The sequence below is a fragment of the Dysidea avara genome, chromosome 6, assembly GCF_963678975.1.
Source record: "Dysidea avara chromosome 6, odDysAvar1.4, whole genome shotgun sequence".
Classification (NCBI taxonomy): domain Eukaryota; kingdom Metazoa; phylum Porifera; class Demospongiae; order Dictyoceratida; family Dysideidae; genus Dysidea; species Dysidea avara.
Window position 1 is genome coordinate 25,493,260 of NC_089277.1, and position 23,647 is coordinate 25,516,906.

The following is a 23,647-nucleotide window of genomic DNA, read 5'->3' on the forward strand; positions in this document are numbered from 1 at the left end:
GGCAAGGTGCATACTGTTCTGGTTTTATGTTGAAAGGATAATCAGGTACCATAAACCTAAGCACATTTTTACAAAGTTCATGCAAGTATAGAGAAGCCCCTAGTAGGTTATAGCTTTATAATTATTGTACTAATCTTTGACTATCTTCAGGTCAATCATGGTGTAATTGTAAAGATACATGTGTGGGTATGAAGGAGGAGTAACATTATGTAATAATGGCCTGATTTTTAAATTTTCATTGTATCAATTAAACAATGTATCATGAATCAAATTTGAAGTAATATATATGTAGCAATTGCAGCCACTATGGAACAAATATTAAAATTTACCATATATATACATTTTCAGTGTATGCGGTTGCTATGCAAACAGCTAGATAATTTTAACTCAACTATTCAAAAGAACATGCAGTATACAAGCTTGTGTAGTTTCAAAGCAATAGCATTTTCCATAGTCAAAATTAATAAAGATATCGATGTCAATAATCATCTGGGTTGGAAATTTCACGAAAACCATGATATCACCTAAGTACAGCTCTTGACGGTGTAATCTATAACAAATGTATCTTGTTGTCTGCTTAACAAATATATTTCATTTCATCATAATATCTGGCAGTTTCCACAAAATACAATAGTGCCACCACCCATGGATTTCCATCTTGCATTTTTATATGACTTCATTTCTTCACAGTGTAGAATTTTCATCAGATCTTACCAGATCAGCAGGACTTAACACAATTCAAGACTGGATCTGCCAACAGTGTGATGAATTATTGTTTTTATCATATTATATCTACCGAGACTGTGGAACAGTACAGTGAGTACCACTTGGGTTTGAGGCAGTTCCTCTACTTGCCTATAAGTTTTCAACCTTTTTTGGTTTGGATGATTGGTTGTTGGCAACATGTTAAGCAAGACTCACATGTGGTAGCTAGTGAGTTGCATTCTTACCAAGAAAGCACAAAGTACATGCCATTCACATTACCACTATTGTCAATTACTCACATGTACCACTGGTTTTGCAGTAATTTTATATTAACCGTATAGCTATAGATACATTAATTTTATTTTGAAAAGTTGTCATTTGGATCTATGCAGCTGATCTGATTTTCTTTCATAATATAGAATCGTTTCTCATTACAATTAATTTATCTTTTATTATATGCTTGATAGCTGCAGTAAAACCAATCACAATGGAGGATATTTTATTGTTTCTCATTTTTGACCCATTATTTAGGACAAAAATCCAAACATCAACTATCAAGTAGGTCTTGAATTAGACTGGCATAATGCTTAGTGCTTTTTGACCAAATTTTAATGTTGAAAATATATATAGTACCTGGTGTACATGAAGTGAAAGCTGTACAAGCACTGTATCAGTTGCAAATTGGATGCACACGTTTGTTCTCAAATCTCATCTTGATGTGTGTGTCAAAACGACAGTAAAAGTATTGAACTTTTATATCAGAAAACATGCTGCTTGGCTGGCAAATTGTACCTACAGAAATGAGATTGAAAAACCACCTCTAATGCAACAGTCAGGAAACACTGATAATTATACTCTAATAAAACAGCCAGCTCTTGAGCATAATCTTGATTATAAAAGTATATTTTGAGCATAATAGAATTGATTTTTGAGCATTGCTCAAATGAATGATAGGCTATTTTCGAACATAGTTGGCTCAAGGGCTTCAAGCCTACCAGACAGAGACATGCAAATGTGGTCTTCTCAGCAAATCCTGCGTAGTTCAGATCATGAATAGTTTGCAGATATCACAGTTCAAACTATTTCAATTCTTGCAAAAAGTTTCCAAATATTTTTATAACCAATGTTGTTTCAGTAATATTCTTCATTCCTCTCTTAGCTATAGTATAAACTCCAATTGAATAGGTATAAGATCCTGAAAGCTTTATGGCACTTTATTATTGCAGGAGACTTTAACATTGATTTACTCAACAATTCATCAGTAAAGGAAGACTACTATTGTAAGTAATCATGATTTTGTCTTGTGCAACATTTAGCAAGCTTGTGTTCAGCACAGAAAGCAGTCAGATGGGCTAAATGACCACTCTGTCGAACTGGCTGTCATTTGTTATACTATTCCTAAACCTCCATCGGGTGTTTGTTTCATTTGTTCATATAAAAAGTGTGATTGGGTCAAACTTTGGAATGCTTTAAGTACTGCTCCTTGCATGGCACATCATGTCATCACTTGTGACATCAGTGATAAGTGGTTCATGCTATTTTACAAGAGCTATTGCTTAGATACATTTTACCACTTAAGAGGGCTTCATCTACAAGGTACACAAAACCAGCACCATGGTTTACCACAAAAAATATTGCTAGCAAAGTTATTAACGGAACATTCATCCTAAGGCTGCAGCACATGTTGCTGTCAGACCTTCAGTGCTGGTCACTGTAAAGCACTAATAGCAATAATTTTTCAATACAAATTTATTTGATGGGATAGATCAATTATTGGTCATGATCGAAAATTCTTACAACGTAAAATGATCCACAGCATACATTGTAGTACATGAATTTGAAACACTTCAAATAAGTATTATATTCAGTACAGTTATGTACTGTGTGTTTACAATACAGATTTAAGGATGAATAATTGCTTGGATATTGCGATTGCATGCATGTGATACAAGTAGTGAAAACTGTAGGCACACTATCTTTCCTTTCTTTTTGATAAGTTGCTAGGAGATTAGGTTATTTTTAATGGGTATTATATACTGGTGGTAAACAGGCTGTGTAAAGCATCATCGTTCAGAAGTGATTGGGATAACACACTTGCTAAGTGTATCCAAACACAGAGGCGGCTGACCACTTGTTGGATGACTACTGATCACTCATTTCACTCCTCTCTTGATTCACCTGCTGCAAATTTGTTGCTCTTCACCAATGGTATAATAATTATAGTGCATTTGGCCTACACAAATAACAATATTTGTTACCCAAGTCAGAGTGAAACAAGCATATGTGACCACTTAGGCTCTCTTTTGTACGCCACACATTATAATCTTGGACTATTTTGTTTAAGAAATTGTTATTGTGTTCAAGATTGTGTTAGATAGATGACCACACACGTGCACGTGTCTTATATTTGAACATCCAATAAAAGTTTAATATAATTTGCATTAAATAAATTAATACATTTTTGCACGCATTATTAAAAAGTACATCCCTTTATAGGCTCTTAGGATATCAATACATGCGTATGCTATAGGCAAACACATATAAAATAATCTCTGAAGCTGTACATGTGTGGGAATCTTCTGGCTGACATCTTTAGGATATTTCTAACAACCAGAAATCTTTAATATTTCTTCAATGTGTTTGATTATTTTCTTTCATTTATTTTCTATTATTCCCAAAACTATGCTTTGGAACACCTATTAGTTCCAACATTACTCTAATAAGGCAGCCAATCGTATGTTTTGATAACATTTTGATAATGAAAAACAACTGCTATAGTAGAGAAGAAAGCACAAAAGTGAGGTAAAGATTGAAATACTTTAATAGAGCAGTCATTTAACCTTTTGGGTGATGGGCGAACAATTGCACTATCTCAATCTTTTAATCTGGTTTCATGCTAGCAATGTTACAAGGATGTTTATAGGAGCTATGAGATGCAGCAACTGTTAACTACGTAGTATTCTGGAATGCTCTAGATACCTATAAGTCTTGAAATTATGTTAGCGTAATCAGCTTATCTTTCAACACAAACCATTATAGCCTCATTCAGACTAGTAGTTCATCAACCATTAGATGTGAACATAACCATAGGTGGCTCCATGAATTTTGGTGATCAAGAGCATAGCTAGAGTTTTGGTGAAGACCAAAGAAAAAAAATAGAACAAAAAAATGTAACTGCCTGCTGAGAATAACTACCTTCCACCATAGATAAGTTATAGTTATATCCCGGTACGAGTGTAATAACAATGATATCATCCGAGTATACGGAATATAACTGTTTTATATCCCAGTGCGCGGAAGTGCGCAGAAGTTTACGGATAGTAAATTAAGTTCCGGTTTGAGTTCCTGTCACTGTGCTCAAGATTTCGTCCGAATTTTGTGGAGATTCTACTTCGTAGCCACAAGAGAGACCTTACATACTGCCTACAAAAGTGTAGCGAAGGGCGGTGTTGTGAAGCAGCGGTTCCAGGTACGATTCGCCTTCGTCAGAAATTGGTATAGTGGTGTCGCGTGGTGTGCAAGAGAAAAATAAAGACCAACAAGTGGCTACCATAGTCCCAGATAGAACGATGAAGCTAGAGGAAGTTAGTTCTTCACCATAGTGACCGTTGGGAGTGATTGCTGGAGCGAAAATCGTCACGTACTATTCTTGACATTTGTTAAACTATCGTATTGGTAACTTGTAGTGTTATTGTGTAAAGGATTAACAGTTTTCTTGTAAGGTTTAGGTAGTTTTAAGTGCTATATTGGTGTGTTTTGTATCAATATTTCCTTATTTGGCTCTTTGTTCCATCGGTAAACCATAGATCTATGGGTAAACAATACCATTCGCGGTTATTATGATGTCACGAAAGAGACTGAGTGGCTCCGCAACAGAGTGATATATTAGTTATCACTGGGTGATAACTAATATATCGTACAGTAGCAGCGCCGCTCTGTCTAGCTGTATGGTAGTTATAACCCAGCGCGGCGCTTTGATACTCCCACGCACTGGGGTTTAATATACATTACTATGCCTCCACTAACTATATATTAATATCACTGATATAATGTACATAAAATCCTTATTTAAAACTACATAGCTTGTTACAATGCTGCTCTGAATACTGTGACGGTTTTATTAGAGTGATGGATTGCTCTATTAGAGTATCTCGATCTGAACATGACCGGTTCCAGAAACCCAGAAAAATGAGTGATCACCTACTATAACGGAAACTCTTATCATAAGTGGTGAGTATATATACATAGTACAGACTTAATGGTAACAAAGTTTATTGATTGCCAGTCATAATTATTCACGTTTTACATTGATCCGTTGATTTATGAAAAAGCATTTTTTATTCAACTAGTAGTAGAGATATCATCAAGCACCATCAATACAAAGAACAATACAGTAGCATCATATATAGCAACTACCATTTCTGTGATTCAAAGTCATGACAAATCCATGATGACATGTACATCATGGCATCTTCTGGATCAATCAACTGGTTTGGTATCATAAAATAATTATTTATGGATGACGAACAGTAACAGTATACATGTCTTAATTACTGCAACTTTAGCTGCTGCAAAACCACTGATGGATTTTATCACAAATTAGTGTAAATCACACAGATTTAATCCTGCTTGGTCACTGAGGAAGGTTGGACACTATCATTTGATTCTGCTGAATGTGTCAGTGCTGAAAAGTACACAGCAGGACAGACACGCTGGTAGCTATAGTGACATTAACAGTCCTATACTGGATAGCTGTGGTTGATTAATTGAATCTTTCCATTTTTCAATGCTGATCATTGTTGCCAACACACTATAATATTAATGGTATTTACCTATTCATGTACAATGTCATACTCTTGAGTCGGCATCCCTCACTAAAGAGAGACACTGCCTACACCAACTAAAGGTATATGCCTACTCCAAACCACTGATTCTTACTCTGTGGGACATTTAATTTCTGTTGGCCCAACCAGATCGTAAAAGTGAATAGTATACACTACAGTACATGAAAATATAGATACTACTAGCTATTATGCATTTATGTCTTGTGAAACGTGGTGAGTATACAATACATAAGTGACCTGTTGGTGCTGGTACTTGAACAGACAACACCTTATAAGATGAGCACTATGCTGGTGAAATAATTGTGTCTTAGTGGCACCCATGCACCATTGATAACATAATTATAAAAAGTATATCTAATTAAGGTCTGACACTATCTTGGGATTGGATCAGAGATTTAGGCAATTAATGTAGCCAAATGCGTGGTTATCCATGTTAATTTAGCTATTTATAATATTTAGCTAGCTGGTACCACGTCCTCACAGTACATGATATTTCACTACAGACAAAACACCCCTTTTGCCTAACTAACATATAGCTTTAGCTATAATGCACTACTAATTTTTTTTATAAGTGACCCCACTTCCCCAAGCCCTCTAGGCAGCCCTGGAGGACGTGAGGTGAAAAGTGATGTGGGCGGATGATACACTTTGATGGATGCATATTTATTTTTTTTCAGTACATAGCTACTACAAGAAAACAAAACACACCGGCCATGAAAAATAGGGATTAATTAAGAGTTCAACACGATCCCCGGTTTAAACAGCCCCGAGATGTCCCTCCTCCACGAACATTACCCTTACAGGGTACGTTGACCAGAGAAGGAACGAGAACCTCTTATGCACATTATGACAGAATGCAGAGACGACAGCGTAGCCAACTCATTACTCTGCACTGAATAAGGTGTCTTTCACTTGCAACAAGACAAGAGGAATGCCAAGTGTTTATAGGCAGCAGCAGTTGAGGTACCCATGCCTCCGGAAGTGGAAAAGACAAGTGGGCTGAAAATATTTCCGGTACTGCTAACTAGCGCATCAGAGTGTAGTTAAGCGCCAGCGCGTAATAATAAACCACGTTTGGATTTCCCCGTTATCTTATAGTGAGGGTTAAAGTTCTTCTACCATGTCTTAGGCACTCAAAGCAGATGTTGCATTGACTTCTTTACAGAGCAGTGATTTAGGAAGACGACTAAATCATGTCTGGAGATGAAGTGACGCTTCCTTCCCCATACCACACGTTGCTCGACGAGGTGCGTGTCACATATTGCATATAGTCTGCTAAACTACGCTGTCGTAGAACAAACTGATTGGTAGCCACATGTACAAGGCGCACATCATGTTTGGCATGCCAAATCACTTTGTATGTTGCTCGTTGTACACAGAAGCCGAAACAGAAACAAAAGGTCCACGATACTGATCCAACAAGCTGTGGATTACTCTGTTGTTTAGCATCACTATGGTAATCAAAACATATCAGTGTTATTTTATTGTTTTATACATGTTCTGCTGACTTGTTTGTATTGTTTTGACACACAGTGTACATCAAATCTCATGTTTGTGGCATGATGTTTCAAACTATTACATTTCACCCAATCATAAGTAAAATGGTGGCACCTTTGAATGCAGTAAATCAGCCTATTTTCCACTACCTATAGGGTTTGAATTAATTTAGCATTAAAAGTGCCAAGTAAGCTTAAAGCGAGGGGTCGCTAATGACCTGAGACTCTTGTAGACTATCTGAGAAATCAAATTATAAATCCATTAAACATTTAGAATCACATACAAAATTAATTAGTTAATTTAATTTCTGTTGGTTATACAGCGATAACAGATTTAGAATACATTACAGTTTTTCTATTATTTTCAACCAATCAATGCTTTGGTTGCTTCAAAATTATTTTCTGCGATTGTTTTTAATGCTACTATTATTTTCTGTTGGATTACAAAGGTCAAAAACAGTGTATTTCCAAGTCTAGGGAATCACATTTTCTGTTGGATTACGGAGTACAGAGGTGTCAGGTTACAGAGGTTGTTTTCTATACAAAAGTGCTGGTAAATGACATTTTGGTTGGATTAGAGAGGATTCTGGATCACGCAGGTGTCAGGTTAGAGAAGTTCAACTGTACCTTCATGGTAGCTGCCTTAGAAGTAATGGGTATTGGTTCAAGCCCAAAAGTATCTTCAGAATGGCTAAAATCACTTCCGATAAATTTTTAGATATTTTTATTTTCACTATTAGATGGAGCTTCAGTCCAACATGTGCCTTCTGACATACTACAATTGGTGCAGGATGTACAGTCTACACATGATAGATTACTTTTGTCCTCCTATATGTCCTATTTCTTGTGCTGACATCACCAGGGTGTCGATTTACAATAACTCATTGTGGCTTTACACTGCTGTCATGTTTACAATGGAAACTGTCTGTATTTTCCTTTAAGTTTGCATGTGTATAGACTGGAGAGATTCTTCTTGTACTGTTCTTCATTTGTAGTGCTGTGTAATGGACTGAACAACGAGCATAATGACCACCTCACTTTTTCAGTAATTATTACAGTACCGCCCAAACGCAATGTCGCAAGCACTAATTTTTGCAGGATTATAAAACTCACTCGTAAAGGGGCGTAGAAGCCATTTCATTCACGAGTCAGGGGCCTAACAACCATTTTGTTACTTGCAAACAAAACAGCTGCCACACCCCTTTATTTGGAAGTTTTTTAATCATGCGCTATTAGTACTGCATTCGGGCAGTACCGTAGTTGAGATGCACGTTCAGACACAAAACTAATTTATGATGTGTCTGGTGCCATTCTTTCTGTTTACCAGTCATAATTGTTACAAAAAAGTAAACAAACAAATACAAGGAAAACTATAAATTTTAAGTTAGATAAGGAATCGCAGAAATCAAAAGTAGTGAAACAAGGAAGGTCGCCGACACTTGTAATAGCAATGAATAAAGTAGTAATTAAATGTCCACTAGTAATCTTGCAATTGTTTTAAGGTTGTGGAATATTTATGAGGTTTTCTAAATACCTAGAGGGGCAAGCTTTATTGCAGTATGGTGCGTGGGCAGATCAATTTAGGCTGCCGCCATTTATACAAATCAGTTGTAGCCAGTTTACAAGTTGTAACTTGGCTATAAGTACCTCCTTGGCTACACAGTCCATTAATTAATTGTACACAAATTTGGAGTTTTGTGGGGGGGTGTTGGCTAAAGTAATGACCACAATTCAGTGTCATCAAACTCACAGCCATTTTCAGTATAGGCACCCAGAAATCAGAAATTACACTTTTAAAAAAATTATCATTACTCTATGTAATTTCTGGACAAACTTGTATTTTGTTTTACATACTTGTGGGTATTGTAACTTTATTTGTGTATTCTTTGACAATAGGAATGGTCTGAAAAAGATAGGAAAATGTTTGATGTGAGTATAATATAGAATGTATGCATTACGTATATCTTTGTTGGCAGCTTATAATCTCTAAATGTATTACATAAGAAATTCAAATGGTGGTTGGATAAGTATGCATCCTCTACACTTGACCATGTAAGAGTGTCATATGACACCCCTGGTGGAATATTACAGTGACACCCTAGTCTGGCGCTGCCCGCCCCTTCACAAAAAGTAAGGATTTGGTTTGATACCATATCAAATTCAATTAGACAGTGTATGTAACTGCTGGTGTTACATGAGAAGATTGTGCTTCAATTCAAATAAAAGCATTATATTGCCAAGGTGATTTGTGTGTGAACGTCATTGGCACACATCGATTGGCTACCACCGAATCTGGACAGTAGAAATGATTTAGTATCTCTATTTCACCAGACCCTTACTTTTATTTTTTGTGAACAGGTGGGTGGCGCCAGACTATAGTGACACCCCTAGTGGGGTGTATTGTATTTGAATCTTTCATAGGGGTGAAGCAATTTTCATCTCCTTATATAAACGTCTTATGTATGAAACACATGTGACCTGTGAGATACAGTAATTCGAAAGCATTACAAATATCACACTCTAAGTATTACATTTTATAGTTGTAGTGTGGGCCTAGTATGAGCCCAAGTTCGGGTAGACATATCTGCACATGTTACATTATTATGTAGCACTTATTCACATTCTTTGATGTGGTTGAGTGTGCTTTTGATGTGGTGTGGTATGTGTATGTCCAGAACCTTTGAAGTGGCTAGAGATATCATTTTTGCCACTATATCAAAGCCTTTGTCACATTGCAACTGTAACACTAGTACTCACTGTTCAATCTCCATTGAAATCCAATAGCCACAGGTGACAATGAAACCCTATCCCAAATTGTAAAGTTTATCCTACTTATACAGGCTTTACAGCTGTACATAAGATAAAGATACACTACTGTATTAAGAAACTAGCAGGGAAATGTCTGTATATATAGTGCCCTAACCATGTACATACATTTTGTTTAATCCCAACCACACTAAGAAGGAATTTGATTTTCAAGTTGTTTGCACATAACAGCAACCATGAAGCCATTATAATAATTATGTCCATTAACCAAACGTGCAATTAAGTTTGTGGCTTCTGTAGAGTACTTTATTTTAACCACGAAACTGTTTTCCTCGTTCTCTTTGCACAGGCATAATGTAGAGTATTGGTATGAAGCTTTATAAACTTTACTGAGTGCTCTGTAAGACAGTCCACGTTGGTAGTTCATACCATGAAGTGTGACACTGATATGTAGCAGTATAAATCATTGTTCATATATGACATAATCTAGAAAGCAGGGAAGACAAAGGCTAGACCAATTAGGAATGTTACCAAAAACAATAGTAATAGTGCAAAGAAAACATCAAATACAATTATCCTAAAACTGTAAGACTTGACGGTAATATTAAGGGAAACACCACTATCAATGCTATCACACATCAAAACTAGTTGGTGAAGCAATACAAGACTTGATAATAGCTACAAGGCCAGAAGTCATTTGAATGCATCATTGTGTATCTACCTCACAAAAGAGCTCTCATCTCAACTGTTTTTTTTTTTAATAAACACAACTCTCACGTAAATGATGTCATAATTAATGGGTCATCAATATCACTCAAGGGGTAGTCACTTCCATACCACCAGTTGATACACTTGCGACCGGCATCAGAATTTTGATTGTCAAAATTTTCCTTGATTGCTTGATTTCGCCTATAAAAGAGCCTTGATTCTTGATCGTCTACCGTAAAATACTAGTAAATTATCATGTTTGGTAAAAGTTAGCTTTCAAAGGTGCTTGATCATTACTTTTGCGGATGTCTTGATCACTTGATTCACTGTACAAAAGTCCCTTGATCGCTTAATTGAATCTTGGTCCCAATTGTAAGTGTTTCAACAGGCAGTATTGAAGTGATTACCTCTTGTCACTTCATCAGATGTCACAGTACTATCCAACAAGGATCGATTAATAGAGTGGTTCCAGAAGCTTCTGAAAATCTACATCACTAATCACTACACCAAAGCAATCCACCAGTACTCAAACTACAATGCAAGGGTGCAGACTGCTATTAACTAGATACTGTAGGTGAATTAGATAGCTCATTTGAATCAAAATGCAACTTTCTTAGCGTGCCAATGGTACAAGTACCGTGATGCAGACAAGGATTAAGAAATCATTAGTTATTAAGTATGGGTTTGTATAGCAAACGGAATTTCATTACATTGTGTGAATAATTCATTATTTCATATACTAATGCCACACTTAACCAATTACTACATGCTGTAGGGTTTAACATTAATTGCTGTGTTTGCTTTAGGTCTGTACTCTGTTATTGCATATTTTGGGGACAAGAAAGTGGTATGTTACCTGTCATGTACTGTACATGTGTGGTTCTGTGATGAAATGTGTTAGACTGAACAATATACAGTAAACAATTTGGGACTATCATTGCAGTGAAAGATAGCGTCTAATGTTTTTGTAACTGTAACACTGGTTAATATTTGCATGATGTTCAGAAAATGATAATTTTTCCAATGATCCATACATTTCTTGTTTTTCTCCAGGCTGTAGTGGTGATGGCGATGATGGCAGTAAATATGGTGGTGGTGATGGCGATGATGACATACCATTACCAGCTGTATGTTCTTATTGAAATGACTGTTGTTGTTAAAGTGGTCATATACTGTATTGCTATGTAACAAGATTCCTTTAGACTTGTGGGAATTATTCTCAATTTTTTCTCATCACCATTTTACTTGACATCATGCTTTATTATTCACAAGTGCGGCATTCAACTGAATTGTGTGGCATTTGTACAGCCAGGTGCTGGCATGTTTCATTGTCCTATTTTGTTGAAAATCGTCTGTTATCAGGTACTAACATGCTAGAGTAGTGGGGGTCTGCTTTCTTGCTACATGGTGACAATAGTGTGTATTTGCTACGCATTTTCAAAACAGGTCCACCCGTATGGTGAGGCTGAACTGCTTTCTTTCTTCATAACTGTGTCAGAAAAGACTCTTAATACAATAGTAAAAATGAATAGGCATCTGACCCCAGAATTTTATCATAATTTCAAAAACCAGATCAGCTATTATGATAGGTGAATGTAACACTGTACTAGTTTAGCTATCCATATTTACACTGTGGCAGTAGAATTGAATACACAATTATTATGTATTGTGGCAATGGATTCTTGCCACACATTTTGCTGAGCACATCTAGTATAATTATTTGTGTAACCGCTCTATGCAATAGTGAACTATCATCCTCTGAATGTTTTTACCTCATGATCTGCTGAGGCTTGTAAATGGTCTTTCGCAATGCAACAGCCTTTTAAAAGTAATAATATTAAAATGTATGAACTGTTTAGTTGTATCCCTAGAACTTGTATTAACATAACTACAATGTCACCTGCTGCCAACCCATAATTGAATTTTCAAGTACATATATATATATCTATCTAGTGCCTATTAGTTAGGGTGATTGGTCACCTGCCGTGGGTAGGTATTACTCTGCTATTAAGCTTTAAAGTTACCTAAGGGCTGAGAGTATACATGTAATAGTTGATGGCCCGAGAGTGTGGGTGTATGTATTAGGCAAATCATGAGGGCACGTGATACAACTGATATGTACCATGCCAATTGTAGGCTAAGAGCCCGCGGACGATTAATCATCCAAACCAAAACGAGACTGACCACTGAATTTATTATATAGACCAATTCGATTATGGGTCAGCAGCAACTAACATTGTGACTACATTTGTTAACATGAACGGGCAAGTCCTAAGGGCATCACAAAAGTTCAGTTAAGTGATTTTTTAGTATGTTAAAACCGCTGCATCATTTACAGACTGGTTACAACATTTACTAAACATCTATAAGATAAGCTTCGCTGTAGAGTGTGTATCTTGTGTTACTCAAAAAGTGGGCATGTCCATATTAAAAAAAATGCTGTGAACCACTTGTAAATATGCTATAACACTAGTTCTTTAAACCAACATTTCTCAGCTCATAGGATGGCAAGGGTGATGAATCGCTTCCGTCTGAGTGCTGTAGGATGCAAAATTGGATGCATGGCTTTCATCACGTGACCAACAATATATTCCCACCATCGATTTTGGCTTTGAGTTTTTAAATAAAGAAATTGGTCCCACATCAAGGCTATGGTAGATATGTACCCTGAAATTTGCCTTTGAAATTAGGTGGCTTCATGGTACATATAAAGTAAATCCTCTTCTCATGACTAGTACATGCATACTGTACATGTGTGTATATGCACTTACTTGACTAATTTATGTATATTCAAAATTTATCAGATGTTCCACCATTATAGCCACTGATAAATCTTGGAAACACGTGCTATTTCAACGTGATCGTACAAGTAAGAAGTTAAAGGCATAGTAGAACTACACTGTATACCACACACAGACATTAATGAAATTGGACAACCTGTATGTTTACCAAACCTTTATAACTATTATGTTTTGACTCCCTAGCCTCCTCACAAGTCCCTAGTAGGATATTTATGATAGAGCTGTTGGTGGTGAATTTATAGCCCTATCAATATCTTAAGAATTACTGCACTTGCTTTTAATACATGTATGCATGGCAACAACATTTAATGTGCTATAATTACACACTTTAGGCTATAAACTATACGAAGGAATTTCATGACATGTGTAAATCATCTCGGACATACACCCTGAAATCTAAAACAGTAAGGACACATATACGTACACATAACTCTACTATATCATATGTACATACGCTACCGCTCAAACACAACGTCGTCTCGCAAGAGTGTGAGCAATTAAAAACTTGATAATTAAAGGGCGTGACATCCATTTCGCTCACAAGTACTCATCCCAAATGAAACAGGATGAAAAGTCATGAGTGAAATGGGTGCCACGCCCTTAAATTAGCAAGATTTTTAATCACACACTCTCGAGAGACGACATTGCTTTTGAGCAGTACCTGCAGTATATGCCTATTACTAGAGTATACAGTATCATGATATCATGTGAAAATTTAGATTATTCTATTGTGAAAATTGATGAAATACACTCTGAAACATTGCAACTTTGCAAGCATATGTAAAAGATTGTGATACTCTAATAGAGCAGTCACTTACTCTAATAAAGCAGTCAACTTTGAATCCAAATTTCTAATGTACGACAAGTGCAATTACAAGTTGTTACAATAATAAAAGTACAACAGTGGGAGATTATCATCTGAAGGCTGACAAGTTATTTTAATGCCATGATGGTTAATAGTTATTTAGCTATGTTTGGGAAAAGTAGAGAATAAATGTGACCGGATCTGCGAAAAGGTGTCTTATAACCTTTCTAATTTCATGTACTTGGCAATCCATAACTTGACTTGTGAGTATGGTACCAGCCTGAAAGTTGGTCACCTTATACTCCTAACATAGCACTATTCCTGGATGTAATTTTAAGACAATAGGTTAAACACATGATGAGTTATGACTTATCAAACTTGGAAATTTGGAAAGGTATAAGACCCCTTTTTGCAGATCCGGTCACAAATTAGCACTTCAGTCGTTCTGGTTCTATAATATTGCAAGAAGTATGAGACTTATTACTGTACATCAAAACACGTGCCCCGAACAATCACTAATTACCAATAAAACAGAGTTCGTAGCTATTTTCAATTACGTATATCCAGTCCATTACGCAGTCCTACAGTACAAATGGAGAACAACGCATGATGAATGTTTAGAATCAATCTGCCTACTTCATCAATTGGGGGTGTGGTGTGAAAATTACTGATGATTTTGCTAGCATGACAGACAACACATGAAGTTTTTTATGTGCTATTGTGTGCTGCAAGTGAAATAAAATGGGACACAAAAGTCAGCCCACTTTGCATTTACTATACATCGTGTGTTCAAGTATTGCTAAATAGTTAGGAAACCAAGCCCACAGTGTTTGCTGTTTTTGCAGCATTGGTTACTAATAGGTACGATTAATCCCAAAAAATGTGTCTTCAGAGTGGGCCATAATACTTCTGATGGGTTGCTATGGTATTTATTCTTTTTAATTGATGGTATTTCTACTGACTGACAATAAATTTATGCCTTCAGATCAGAGTTGTTGTGCAGAAACCATGAGGATGGTTTTGTTTGATCTTTTGGTGAGAAAGTGCAAACCTTCATGATACCTACTGGTGTGCATTATATGGAATTTACTCTATCCATGCACTTTAAGCAGCTGTTGCGTTGCACAATTTATTGATGGTTACGTATGCATATACAGGTGTAGAACAAATTATTATGTTGAGTATTTGGTATAATTTTAGGGTGAAAAGTTGAAGATCCCAGTTTTTCAGCTTGGTGCTATCAACAGGGAATTGCACAACCTCCTCTCTAAAATGAGTCAGTCAGGACGTATGAGCATTAACCCAGGAGGATTGCTGTCTAAAATCAATGAAAGGTTAGGTGTAATACATTGGACATTCGCTGGTTAATTATCTTGAAGATTGCCTAATTAGCTATACTGTATTAATTATTAATCAAGGATGGCTGACCACTAAAGATTAATACACAATATTGTAATTTGCGTAGGAGGATCAAAGCGATGCCGTGTATCGTATTGTCCATACAGTACTAATCAACTGCATAACTGTACTGTATGAGTCATACAGTACAGTTATGCACTTAATTGGGCAAATACAGTACACTTGGGCAAATACAGTACAGTTATGCGGAGAATTTATTTAAGGAATGTTACGTAAACAACACACTGTAAATCGCTAAAACCAGCCAAACTAATCCTACCAGCTCAACGAGAGTTCGTTCTGTGGCTAGGAATAGATTGTATAAGCACTTACTGATCGTCTGATCACTTAGCTTTTTAAACACGACTCCACTAAGACAGCACGATTGATCACGTACATGACATTGTAAATCGCTAAAACTAGCCAAACTAATCCTATTAGTTCATTCTATGACTAGAAATAGATTACAGTAGTTAAACACTTACTGATATCCTGATCACTGAAAATCGCAGTGGTTTGAGTACTAGAGAAAATCGCTCCAAGCCAGACGACCAGGAAGTACAATATAACAGTTAAAGCACTGCCTATGCTTGTGTGTATGAAAAATACAGCACTCGGGGGGTGTCTCGAGGCAAATACAGCACTCGGCTTCGCCTCATGCTGTATTAGCCTCTCAACATGCCCCCTCGTGTTGTATTTTCCATACACATGCGTGGCGGTGTTTTAACTCTAACCTAGAAAACAGTTAGCTACTCTAATAAAGCAGTCACACAGCTTTCTCAAAAATTAAGGCTTTGTTTAAAAATAAATAAATGAGCTGTCAGGTGGAATTGAATTCCTTATACACAACTTGAATACCGTATTTGGCTGGTTAATAGCCATTGTTCATGTAATATCCACTAGTAGCCATACACCGCCTAGAAAGAGCCATACTAACATTAACTTGTTGTTCTGTTCCTAAATTCCAAACAAGAAGGCCTGTACAGGTGTTTGTCTCTTTTTTAAACTTTAATTCTGGTAGCTAGAACTTTTTACATCTGGATGCCATTTATGTGATTGGATCAACATTCTTGATCTTGTTAAAGTTTACATATTTACTACATATTTTAAACTGGTTTGCTTTTCTTTATTGTAGTGGTGATGGTAAGGTGTTTGATGCAAATCAACAAGATGCTCATGAACTACTTAGACATCTACTGCAGCATCTCAAGAATGAAGAAATTAAGGTGCTACATGCATGTATTGTGCTTACTAGTATTTTAAAAATTAAATGGAGTAGGGATCTATGCAATAAGAAGTAGTGAAACAAGAGATGAATGATGGTATTACAGCATAGCTCAGTGGGAAAGTTCCAACTTTGGCACATTACTTTTGCATCAAACCAAATAAATCGTTATAGCTAATGTGCCAAAGTAGGGACTTTCCACTGAACTATGCTGTAATACCATCATTCATCTCTTGTTTCACTACTTTTTATTGCATAGATCCTTACTTCATTTTCAAATTAACAATTTTTTTAAATACTACTGTAGTTTGTTTAGTTTTTGTTGTAGCTACTCTGTACAGGTGTAACTTGTGAATGTTCTATTAACATGACTGTTGTGTTAGAGTGACTGTTGTATTAGAGTATCTTGGGTCAGCCAGGGGTGTGCAGCTAGCTAGACCAATAAGGGGTGAGGTCATCTTGTTTACTGTTAAGTAAATAGTTATGTTGTTAAGGGGTGTGGTATCCGTACTCTATCACTATTAGTTCACCATGAACCCATCACAAACGGGATTCCAATCGCGAATTTGCAGATATCTACTAGTTTATAGTAGTGCCAGGACTAAAGCGCTTCTGAAATCCAGCTCTGCAATAATTCTGTGGTGTCTAAATAATTTATGCTGCTGAAAGAAAGTGTTGATACAGAAAATTAACACATCAATATGGTTTTGTTGGATGAAGAAGACAAGCAGCCTGAAAGAAAAGACAAGACGCAGAGGGTCTACACACGTAACCCCAAAAGGCACACTCCACTAGTGAGTTTGTTGTTGTGGCACAAATTGGTGGCCATGCGCTGCTTTGTTTGGCCTCTAGCCTTGCGACTGTGGTCAGGCAGCGAGGCAGTGAGACTAAAATTTGAGTTTTGGTGATTTAAAAAATTCTATATCCGGCCACCTGTAAGAGTTTTGTTATATTTAATGCTGTGTATGGACTAGTACTATTCCGTAAAGATGATCTTCGTTGCATAAGATGTCTCTATGATGATTTTCAGAGGTGGAATTTCAGGAAGTATGCAAATTTTTTGGGGCGAACGGTACAACCGCACCATTTGATAGTCCTTTTATTGACATTGTTATTTATACGTACGTACTACAAATATAGTACAATCTATACCATACAGATGGAAACTTTTGAGGGACGAAATTATGTTTAAAAGCAATTTTTGCATGTTGCAATCCATGAAATTCTAGAAACAATCAAAGGTGGTACATGTAACCTGAAACATGTATAATACGTTGTATATCATCGGGTAAAGGAGATTGGTGTTATGAATACTAAAATGGAGTATTAAATCTTGCTTTTGTTGCTAAAATTAATGACATAATATATTATTTTGTATGCCATAGAGTAGTAGCATTACATTACTATGGTAACCATAGATTATTCAAAATGAAGTAAGGAACTATAATGAGTCACCACTGAGTGAAGGACTGATGTCAGGTATGCTTTAATCATTGTGTAGCATATGATTGAGTCACATATCAACGTTTTCTGAGGTTTTGTCCAACTTTCAGTAAGTTTGGTTCTTATTGAATATCACATCCATGCAAAAAAAATGTTGTTTTGCTAGTTGATTAATTTGCTTGCCATGTATCCTAAAGCAGACCTCTCAACTATCAGGATTTGGTTGTGAGACACACGATTTTAGCCTTGATATCACGAACGCTTGCTGATCTCACGATTTTCAATAAAATTTCCTAAGGCATGCTAAATCTCTTTAATTTAAGCCCCAAAACATCCTGTACCAGGTATCACGTGATCAATTAATTAGAACAGTGGGGCACCTCTGTATTTTGAGCTGGGATTTTTGGCGGTTTTCCATGTTTTAGACTGTGTCACAAGTGAATATGCTGTTAAACATTTTTAAACTCAATGAACTGAGCATTAGTTGAAGGTAAATCCTTTGGGAAAAGACTCAGCACACATTTAACATGAAGAGTGAGGTGAAATCTTACCAGTGGTGTTTATTGCTTAATTTCAATTGTTGTGAGGTAAATTGTACGGAGAATCCGTGCTGAACACTGAATCCACTGCTGGATACTGATTACTCAAGAAATGAGAAGTGATTTTGACGATGAATCACTGCTGATCTAGTGCATCATAAGTTGAAAGACTGACATCACGTGATTCAACGATGGAGCAAAGTCAGGTTCTTATTATAGAGTAGGCTACACTATAGCATATAGAGATATTATAAGCTGCGGTAAACAGCGGTATTGTATCCGCATAGCTAGCTAGTTGTGCCTTTTAAACAATTTTCAGTTAAAACAAATGTATGTGCATGAGCCCCATCATAAAGATGGTAGGCTTCACAGCTGCACGGGGGATGAGTGGCTGGCTGGCTTTCTCACGACCAGGTCTGCTTCCAGGTTGAGAGGTCTGCCTAAAGTGGGCATGACAGAAATACAGAATAGACTAGAAAACGGACTTGCTAATGTACTGCCTGAAAGATTAATATACTACACCCTGTATTTAAAATTTACAATATTACAGCTTAATATAAAGTGCATAAGTTTCCCCTGCCAGCAAGTCTGTTTTCCACCTATTCTATGTTCGACGTAAAGCATATAATATTGTACATGTATATACAACTTAATATGTGGATGCTCTATAGTACGCTGGTTGCCAGTGTTCGGGGTAACACGGTACTTATGTAACAAGTTACGTAATCATACAGTACGGTAGTAATTTATATTAGGGATCATGGAGATTTGGGTTTTCCTAGCCAAAAAATTCACCCAAAAACCGGCTTCACAACTCCATCCTGGCACCTTGGCAGTATTGGTTAGGTATAACCAAGCCCAAAAGTGCCTTCAGTACGATCCTAAAGGCTTCCAATAAATTGTTACAAAATTAAAAAAAAATTATTCAATGGAATTTTCTACTGACTAACTGCCTGCCTGCCTGATGCCTTCAGGCAAGTGTAACTTGATAATGGCTAAGGCTATGGGCTTGATTTTTTTTACTGCTCGACGTCGCTTCGCACCGAGATGTGATTTTTGGCATACCACAGTACATACAATGCACGCATCATGGACTTACCTTTGTCCTCCTTTGTGTCCCATTTCTTTTTGCTGACAGACAGCCCAAGGTGTCGATTGGTGGTAGCGCAATGCATGGCTTCCCCACAGTACGTTTGTAAGAATTGTCCGTATTTTCCGTGGTGACTGGATTGATTGCAGACACGATTCTAACACTGTTCTTCGTTTGTGACACTTTGTGTAATTGATAGTTGAAGGTGCACGGATTGTCGTATTTTCGTGGTGACTGGATTGCTGCAGAGGCACTTCTTGAAGTCTTCTTCTACTGTTTTTCGTTTGTAGCACTGTGTAACAGGCTGAACATAGCTGAAAGCGAAGCGTAGTGACCACTGCACTTTCGAAGCAGTATTTGATAGCTGGGTCACACGTTCAGATGAAAACATTAATTCTGACGCCATCCTTTCTTTTGATGCAGTAGATGCATGGGTTCACCAGTCATAATAATGCTTCAAAAAAGGTAAACAAACAAGTTTAAGGAAAAATTAGGAATTTTAAGTTCGATTAGGGATCATAGAAGAAAAAAAGTAGGGAAACAAGGTTGCCTACACCTGCAGATATACTAGTGGACATTTAATCCTTTATTCAGTCTATACCCCAAGACCAAGACTGAATTAGGGATTAAATGTTCACTAGTATATCTGCAGGTGTAGGTGACCTCCCTTGTTTCCCTACTTTTTTTTCTCTATGATCCCTAATCGAACTTAAAATTCCTAATTTTTCCTTAAACTTGTGTTATTATTTTTTGTGGTAAGTAGTATAATGAAATATACTATAAAAACTAGTAATATAACTCAAGTTACTTTACTCAAGTTACTTTACTCACATTACTTACAAATGTAACGTGTTACCTAAGTAATGAAATTACTGTAACGAATCTAATATTAATTAGACTATGGCACACATAGTATGCTTTGAAGTTTAGTCATTAATGAGGTATTTAAAATCCAACAGATACCCGAGGGTAGGTATCTAAACTAGTTAGATACCCGTGACAATTTTTTGTCATGTGATTTGCTGGATTCCAGTCACAATAGCAATCAGAAATCATCGCTAGAGTGTAAAGAAAGTACACCTTCCTTGCCATGCCTATGCAAGTTCCTTTTGTGGTCCTGTTTGGTCGCATGCATCCGAGGATTTACCTTCCTTTGTTTATTTGTTTTTGTACACTTTCTGCATCATTTAATAAAGACGGTTCTTTCTTCGCTGGATCATAAAGATGATCATATTCATCTAGGAAGCCTACCAGTGAGTTATTTTAGCACTAATTTGATCAGGAAGCTGCCATTACAGCAGTGGCCAGTGACCAGAGCCGTATGAGCCATGGTCTAAATCGGTTATCATATCCTCGGGGTGCAATAACCTATGTGTAATTTTATTACTACAAGTAATAAAGTTACTATAATCTCATTACTAATCCACTGAGTAGACTAGCCACAACGAAGTAATGAAGCCCATATCGAATTAATGAATGAAATTTACTAACCAGTTTTTTTCTCTTGAATACAATTATAACCAGGTTCCAACAATGCAAGTCATGTGATAAGGTGGTAGTTGTACAGTGACAGTTTAAGGCTGTGGACACAATTTGTAATATTATTATAGTCACTTTATTTTATGGGTGTAACTGTAACTAAATAGTTTCAGTTGCAAGTAATAGTAATATGCAATGAATTACTTTTAAAATGTAATTGCCCCAACACTGCTGGTTGCTTTATATGGATGTTATGTACACAGTATAACTTCAAACCTTCAAACTTGTATTATAAGTGCATATGTATGTACGTATAGACTTTACATATTCTGTTCATTTTTCAGAATACATTCGGGCAGCAAACAGAGGTGTAACTTTAATAGATCGAAATATCGGTGGAAAATGTGTTAATACTATCATCTGCCGAGAATGTTTAAAGGTAAAATATTGAGTGACGTGTGTTGTGTTAAACTACATATAATATATTCTTCAATTAGCCTGTACAACTAACAGAACCATTTTTTGATATATCACTGTCTATACCAGATCAATCGGTAAGTATGCTTTCTATTACTTTATATTGTTGAGACCACATCAAGTTCTTTTTCAAGACTAAAAATGAAAAAAGGAATGAAATACCTCTTATGACAAGAAGACATGTAGCCATTTCCGACACAGATTCTCATGCTATTAATACAGACATTAACAGTGCTGGAGGTTCAGACAGACAGACAGTAGTGACTGCATCAGATTTAAGGTCACCACCAATTCTGGAAGCTCACATAAATCCCAAAGTAGCAACTGAATTCACCACACTGCAGCAGTACTTGCATAATGAAGGACTTCACTACCATCCACCATCACCTGCAAGATTACCAAGTGCACTTGGCTTGGAGCAGTCACTGCACAATTACACAGATGTTGATGTCTTAGATGATGACAACCGATTTATTTGTAATAGCTGCAATAGAAATAATTGTAAGAATTAACAGTGCTTTAGGCACTATACAATCATGTGCATATCTAACATTTAGGTTTGGTGAGTAAACAGACAATGATCCTGCAGTTACACAATGTGCTGATTTTGCACATTAAAAGATTCAATATTGGCGATATTGCAGTTACTAAAAACAACAAGTTTCTATCATTCTCACAGTTGTTGGACATAGCACCCTACTGTTCCGATAAATGTCTACAGGTTTGTAGTGCATGTATAACACTGCATGTACAATATTGTGTTTTCTCATCTTACAGCGACTAAAAGATAAAAATGACCAAATTTTGTATGGCCTGTATGCTGTGGTGGTCCACAGAGGAAGAAGACTTAGAAGTGGTCACTATGTTGCTTATGTACGAGTTCGACCAAACCGATCAAAAGTACCTCCACTTCCACAAGACTCAGAATATGAAAAGAGTGCGTCTCATGATAGAGTTCCACAAGGGTTTGAGTATGATGAGAGAGCAGCTTATGATGGAGTGTGGTGCTACACTAGTGATCAGACCATCAACAAGTGCTCCAGAGGATTTGAGGATGTCAAATCCCAACATGCTTACCTGTTGTTTTATGAGAAATTGCCAACTAAATAAATTAGCTATTTTGTTAGCTAACTGTTTATGTCCAGTCTTCAAAATGTTGTTTCCCAAGCAGCCGCAAGTAGTTTTGTATAGTAATTTTCGTTGAGTTGACTTTATTCATGATCAGTTCATCACTGTAGACTGTACAAGACTACAGGCTATCAGTATAACTTGTTGTCATTGTATGAATTTGTTTAGGATTCTAAATGCTATACAGTGTAACTACATAGCTAAGCAGTAAAGCTTTACACAAGTGGTGTGTAGTAATTATGACTTATGGGCTGCTGTTAGCTAACTTAAGTATTCCACTAGGGACCTCTTGCAGTCTAGGCAAGGCCTTACTAGACCTGCGGTACCAACGTCAGTGGGAATTCCCCTTGTATCTATACTGTAATCATACAAGGTGACAACGACGCAGTATTTTGGGGAATATAGTTGGGGCCATGCTTTATGAAATGTAATTATAGTTTATTCTCTAGGAGGCTCAATCCTTGCCATATAATACTTTGATCATGATACCTGGTCCACTAGAGATTTGATGATATAATCAATACATCACCATATCGCAATATATGCAAGAGAGTGATACAGGTATTGATACAAGTTTAATCAATACGTCATAAATATTATATCAGGTGTGTTGACTTAAACATTATATAGATACGTAGCTGTGTTTGGTTTAAATGCAGATGCCAGTTTACAATCAAATTATTGAGTTAGCATTGCCAGCGTTAGATCAGAAAATCCGACAAATTATACAAGTGCACTACTGT

General features: G+C 36.6%; 1 protein-coding gene across 2 annotated transcripts; it reads left to right on the forward strand.

The window, feature by feature from the left end:
• Nucleotides 1–6,611: 6,611 nt before the first annotated feature.
• On the forward strand, nt 6,612–23,081 carry LOC136258019 (ubiquitin carboxyl-terminal hydrolase 16-like). 2 transcript variants are annotated; one of them, XM_066051319.1, is made up of 15 exons: nt 6,612–6,796; nt 6,929–7,005; nt 8,942–8,974; nt 11,326–11,366; nt 11,573–11,646; nt 13,341–13,388; nt 13,653–13,724; nt 15,326–15,459; nt 16,659–16,749; nt 18,167–18,227; nt 21,644–21,738; nt 21,797–21,853; nt 21,899–22,277; nt 22,334–22,497; nt 22,554–23,081. In XM_066051319.1, the coding sequence occupies exons 1-15, from the start codon at nt 6,743–6,745 to the stop codon at nt 22,884–22,886; spliced, it is 1,713 nt and encodes a 570-aa protein (XP_065907391.1). In that variant the 5' UTR covers nt 6,612–6,742; the 3' UTR covers nt 22,887–23,081. The 2 variants fall into 2 exon arrangements, with proteins under 2 accessions (XP_065907391.1, XP_065907392.1); XM_066051320.1 differs by having other exon boundaries at nt 21,911–22,277.
• Nucleotides 23,082–23,647: the final 566 nt, after the last annotated feature.